We start from the raw sequence: 6,410 nt of genomic DNA on the forward strand, positions 1-6,410 counted from the left end.
GTAATCTATTAATTTTTATCTTTATTATCATATTGTTTTAATTAATTGAAAAAAATCATTGTTCATTATTTATTATTTTTAATTTCTATTTATCTATACTGAAATCGTTAAAAAATTTGCGTATCGTTTGTTATATTCTTATTATCGTTTTTCTCTTTCTTTTGTATTTATTATCATGATGTTGTTTATTATAGACTGTTGCTGTCTTAAAACTTATCATCGTTTGTTTATTATTATTTTTTAATTTTTGGTAAATAGTTATGATTTTTTTGCTCACTGGTGATAGTGAACACGTAAGTTGGAAATTTTTTTATATTTTATCATTGTATATTTATTATCGTGTATCATTTATCGTTTATAATTTTTTGTTTAAAACATTAAAATTTTACTTATCATTCGTTTTTTCTTATTATCTTTTTTTCCTTTTTTTCGTTGTGATTATTATTATCATCTGATGTTGTTTATCATTTACCTACTTTGTGATTTGTTGTTATTTTAATTTTTTTATTTATTTTATTTTGTTATTCAATTTTTGATAAACGTTTTTTATTTTTTTTGCTTATCATTTTTTTGTTTTCTGTTTTATAATTCACTGGATGATAATGATGGACACGTAAGTAGAATTTTTTTATATGTATAATTATCACTGTATATTGAGTATGTCGTTTTTTGATTTTTGCTTATCATTTATTATCGTCTGTTATTTTTTAATTTTTTTTATATAAGTTTAAATTGTTAAAAGTTTTGTACATCGTTTGCTGTAAATATTCATTTGTTATCAATTTATCTATATTCTTATCATCATTTTTCTTTTTCCGTTTTCTGTGTTGCCATTGACTCGACGGTTATCTATCACAGAGATTCATTTTTGCATATTTTTATTATAATTTATCATTAAGCTTTTGGATTAAAAAAATTATTTTCGGTTTTGTATCGTTTTTTTTTTGATTATTTATTTTGTTTGGTTTTATTTATTCTATACAAATTTTCTCTCTATTTTTTAATTTTTGGTAAATCTTTATCATTTTTTTGTTTTTTGTTTATTTATTTGTTGTCAATTTATCAGTCATGTTTTTGTCGTTCTTATCATTTTCTGTTTTGTGATCCACTGGATGAGGAATTAGTCGATTTATCGTCAATTTATCATCAAGATTTGACATTTTATCATTTATCATTTGTTTTTTAGTATTTTTATCGGTGTTTATGTTTTTTTTCGATTTATTTGTCATTTACTGTTTTACTCAATTTTTTTTTTATTAAATTATAATATGTTTTATCTTATTTTTAGATTATTTTGAATTCGATGCATCGCTACCAACCCCGCTTTCACATCGTCTACTTACCCTCAAAAACCGCCAATAACACAAACGAGGAAAATTGTAGCGAAAATTTCAAGACTTTTGTTTTTCCAGAAACTGCTTTTACAGCAGTCACAGCCTACCAAAATCATAGGGTCAGTTCTAAAAACTTTCAAAATTAACCCAAATTTCACACTCAAATTTTTCTTTCAGATAACTCAACTAAAAATCGCCAGCAATCCCTTTGCCAAGGGCTTCCGCGATTGCGATCCGGACGAAACGTAAGTGTTTCCCTAGCAACGACCCTTGAAACCATAGTAACGCATTAATGATACTATAGTAACCGAGAAGCTTTTGTTGTTTCCCTAGCAACGACGCTTGAAACCATAGTAACCAATTAATGATACTATAGTAACCGAGAAGCTTTTGTTGTTTCCCTAGCAACGATGCTAGTAACCATAGTAACCGAGTAGTATATTGCCATGGTAACTAGATTTGAAGCGTTTTTCTTTAATTTTCGGTGGCGCTTATTTATTTGCCTAAAAATAGCGGCTCGCACATCAAAAGTCGCATGTAAAACGTCCGAATTGGATTTAGGTTGTGCCTCGCTGTCAAATAATTTAGCGAAACGAACTGTTTGATGGTATTTACGAGCAAATTACCTCAAATTATTACAAAGCGCGTCACTTTAACGTATTTACGAGCGACTTTATTAGTTCTCGTCGAGAAAGTTTTTAAAATATTTCTCAGCTTCTGTTTGAAATTAAAATCGAATTAATTTCGTAAGTTGTAATTTATGTATGTGTTTTGACGTTTCAAAAAACTGTTTGATTTTTATTTATAAAGGGAGGATTTGTTGAATTGGCGTATAGTTAAGATTGTCATTATAGAAGAGACCGCGTGTTATTTCTGTAACTGCCAAGCGTTTGAATTAATAGCCGAAAAGTATTCGAAAACATTCATCTTCCAATCTGGCTGTCTCCCCCTTACAAATGATGCCATTCCTAGACCGAATTTTTCAAATACACATCGACAATTAGCTTCCAACGCGAAAAAACCTCACATAAATCCGCTCTGGATGATTATGAATTGTATTTATTTTGATTTTGGCCCGATTTTTAAATTTGAAACATTTCATGCCTTCACTCTTGTTATATTTTTAGATTTAAACTAATAAACATCTCAGCGGAGCGCGAGATTTTTAAATAAATATATCCACACTGCACACTTTTTACACAAGGGACTTTCATGTCTCAGTTGGACACACTGGTGCCAACACTTCATTAAAACTTGACACGCGAAAATATTCAATGAACGGCTTTTTCGTCAAAATTAGGGAAAATTGCATAAAAACTCAATTTTAAATCAATATTGGCCCGTTTTTACATTTTACAAATAAAAAATTAATGATTTATTTGATTATTTGGCCAAAACAATAAATCAAATTAAATTGACACGTGACAGTATCCAATGAATGCTTTTTTGAAACGCCAAAATTAATAAAAATTACCTAATAACAATTTTTGACCGGTTTACGCGTTCCTCGATCTAGTGTGCCATTTGTTATAATCATTCTAGTGTAAAATAAATGTCATTTAAACACTGTTTTATGAAACTGTCAAAAACAACACTTGTAATGGTCAGAAATAGTTTGTAAATTGCTTAGTTTTTGTCAAATCTTAGAATAAGCAAGATATTTTTTTTTAGAACAATTTTTGTATTTATTGTCAAAAACATTTTATGAGTCAAAAACAATTAATTATTTGTTAATGTGAGAATAATTTAACTTAGTATTGTAACAAGAATTGTTGAAACTGTGTTAAAAACAAATTTTTTACAGTATTTTTTATTGGTTAATTAAAATTTGTCAAAAACAACTACCAAATTTTGGTCTGTTGAAACAATTTCTAATAATTTTTTGTAACGAAAAAACTCAAAATTATGTTTTTTAAACACTGAAGCTTTACGTATTGTCAAAAACAACACTTGTAAGTGTCAAAAATAGTTTGCAAACTAACTAGTTTTTGTCAAGTTTTTTGAAATAAAATAAGCAACATATTTTTCTTGAACAATTTTTTATTTATTGACAAAAACAACACAAATAACTTGACTTGTTGTACCTGTCAAAAACCGCATTTCTTTAAATTTTTACAGGTAATATTTATTAATTTCTCAATAAAATGTCTTAATGTCTTATAAATTGTCAAAAACAGATATATCGTTTACTACGAAACAAGTTAGTTTTTAGACTAACTTTCAATAGATTGTCAAAAATAACTTTTCTTGTCGAAATTATCTCAAAAAAAATCATAAATTCGTCAAAAAACACTTCCGTTGTGTCAAACAATTGTCAATTTTTTTTTAAATAAAACTTGATCCTTGAAAATATTCAATGAAAGGCTTTTTTATCAAAATTAATAAATATAGCAAAAAACTCAATTTCAATTTATTACTTTACCGTTTTTAGATTTTAAAATTAAAAAAATTATGATTTATTTGATTATTTGGCCAAAACGACAAGTCAAATCAAATTAAAACGTGACAGTATCCATTGAACGCTTTTTTGAAACGCCAAAATTACTGAAAATTAACCAAAACTTAAATAATAACAATTTTTGACCGCTTTACGCGTTGCTCAATCTAGTGTGCCATTTGTTATGATCATTTTAGTGTAAAAATATTATCATTTATTCGATTATTTCTAGAAACTGAAAAAAATAATAAAAATGCATTGGAAGTGATAGTATCCGATGAACGTGTTTTTCTAATGTCAGAAAATTAATCGAAATGTCAAAATCGATTAAAACTGCCTAAAACTCAAATTGTGACAATTTTTGGCCGCTTTTTGCATTTCGTATTCAAGCCTACTATGTTTTGTAATCAATATTGCGCAAAATATCAATGATGTATTTGACCATTTGGCTAAAAACTGAGAAAACAGATCAAAAAAAAAGTTAACAAGTGAGAGTATCCAATGAACTTGTTTTTCAAACGTCAAGAAAATGAACCAAATGTCAAAATCGGTTAAAATTGGCCAAAACTCGAATTGTGTTGATTTGAGACTGTTTTTCGCGTTTCGCAATCACTTCTACAATGTTTTGAAACAGTTTGAAAGCAAGAAATTGTTGATTTAATTGATGATTTGGTTAAAAAATGCAAACAAATTTTGCAGAAGTCCTGAATCGGTGACACAATCTTCCCAAGTGCAGCGCCAACGCACCACTTCCCGGTCTACTCCCACCAGCTGCACTAACAAAGGTAAATATAACTTTATCCAGTTTCGCAAAAAAAACAAACTTCTTGGAAAAAAAAACTTATAAAGAGGCCTTCAATCCAGTCTCGAAACATAAACTCAATTACCATCTGTTTACAAGTATATCTCGTAAAACGGTAAAGATTTTGGTGCTTTTTAACGCTTTTGTAAACAGTCTGGTTAAGTAGATAGCGTGTTTATAATTTAGTGAAGCACATGGCCGACTACATAAATTATCCCAGTTTACATTCCTGTAGCAGATGGCGAGGAAATCGCCGCCCCCGAGCCGGAGGCGGCGCCGCTTTACAACCCCCAAAACCGCTACCAACAGCAATCGCTCCTCCAATCCAACATTCTGACAACGATTGGACAACCCTATTCGGGGGATTTTAACTACGGACCTGTTTACCACCCCCACAACCTCCTCCACAACTACAACCCCGTCTACAGCAACGACAAAGCGATGCGAGGACACAATTTTCCGAGAACTATGTACTCCAACTACTCGGGGTTTTACCCAAACGCCGGAAACTACCGCAGTCCGGCCCTGCACCAAAACGGATACGACTTCGGGCCCAGATAAGCGCCATTTTAATCAACACAAGTATTATTTTCCTATTTATACCAAATAAAACTATTCTATTTTCTATCAACTGTTTTTTTTCCCGAAAAACAAGTGAAAATATCCGATGAATTGATTTTTTTTAATAAAAATTGGACAAAATTAAATTTTTGGTCAGAATTTTAATTTTGTAATGTTTTGTGATGACTCTTGAGAGAAATAGTGATTTATTTGATAGTTTATTAAAAAGTTGGCACGTGATAGTATCCCATGAACGTATTTTTTAAATGTCACCAAATCGAGTCAAATGTCAAAAATTGATCAAAATTGGCCAAAATTCGAATTGTGCAACTTTTTCACCACTTTTTCTGTGTCGCAACGAAACTTTCCACATTTCGTTATCACTTCAGAGTGATTAATTTTTTCTTTAATCGACACAAGTATTATTTTATTATGTTTATACCAAATAACTATTCTATTTTCTATCGACTGTTTTTTTTTTTCCCGAAAAAAAGTGATAATATCCGATGAATTGTTTTTTTTTTAATAAAAATTTAACAAAATTTAAATTTTTAGTCAGAATTTTAATTTTGTAATCAATCTTGCAATGTTTTGTGATGATTCTCGAGAAAAATAGTGCTTTATTTAACAGTTTATTAAAAAGTTGGCACGTGATAGTATCCCATGAACATATTTTTTAAATGTTACCAAATCGAGTCAAATGTCAAAAATTGATCAAAATTGGCCAAAACTCGAATTGTGCAACTTTTTCACCACTTTTTCTGTGTGGGAACAAAGCTTTCCACATTTCGTAATCAGTCCAGAGTGAAAATATCCGATATATATATATTTTTTTTTATAAAAATTGGAGAAAATTTAAATTTTTGGTCAGAATTTTAATTTTGTAATCAATCTTGCAATGTTTTGTGATGATTCTCGAGAAAAATAGTGATTTATTTAACAGTTTATTAAAAAGTTGGCACGTGATAGCATCCCATGAACGTATTTTTTAAATGTCACCAAATCGACTCAAATGTCAAAAATTGATCAAAATTGGCCAAAACTCGAATTGTGCAACTTTTTCACCACTTTTTCTGTGTGGGAACGAAGCTTTCCACATTTCGTAATCAGTCCAGAGTGAAAATATCCGATATATATATATTTTTTTTTTATAAAAATTGGASAAAATTTAAATTTTTGGTCAGAATTTTAATTTTGTAATCAATCTTGCAATGTTTTGTGATGATTCTCGAGAAAAATAGTGATTTATTTAACAGTTTATTAAAAAGTTGGCACG

General features: G+C 29.2%; 1 protein-coding gene across 2 annotated transcripts in view; it reads left to right on the forward strand.

The window, feature by feature from the left end:
- Positions 1–5,200, forward strand: part of LOC123009219 (T-box transcription factor TBX1-like) — a 10,401-nt gene extending 5,201 nt beyond the window's left edge. The window contains exons 4-7 of one of the 2 annotated variants that reach the window (XM_044405381.1): positions 1,289–1,453; positions 1,512–1,579; positions 4,471–4,556; positions 4,794–5,200. In XM_044405381.1, the coding sequence (XP_044261316.1) occupies positions 1,289–1,453; positions 1,512–1,579; positions 4,471–4,556; positions 4,794–5,134 (660 nt within the window). In that variant the 3' untranslated portion in view covers positions 5,135–5,200. The remainder of the gene's footprint in view (positions 1–1,288; positions 1,454–1,511; positions 1,580–4,470; positions 4,557–4,793) is intronic. The other variant, XM_044405382.1, reaches the window with a different exon arrangement.
- Positions 5,201–6,410: the final 1,210 nt, after the last annotated feature.

The sequence above is a fragment of the Tribolium madens genome, unplaced genomic scaffold (assembly GCF_015345945.1).
Source record: "Tribolium madens isolate multiple individuals breed KSU strain unplaced genomic scaffold, Tmad_KSU_1.1 Scaffold_71;HRSCAF=194;Tcas5.2_LG6, whole genome shotgun sequence".
In the NCBI taxonomy this organism is placed as follows: domain Eukaryota; kingdom Metazoa; phylum Arthropoda; class Insecta; order Coleoptera; family Tenebrionidae; genus Tribolium; species Tribolium madens.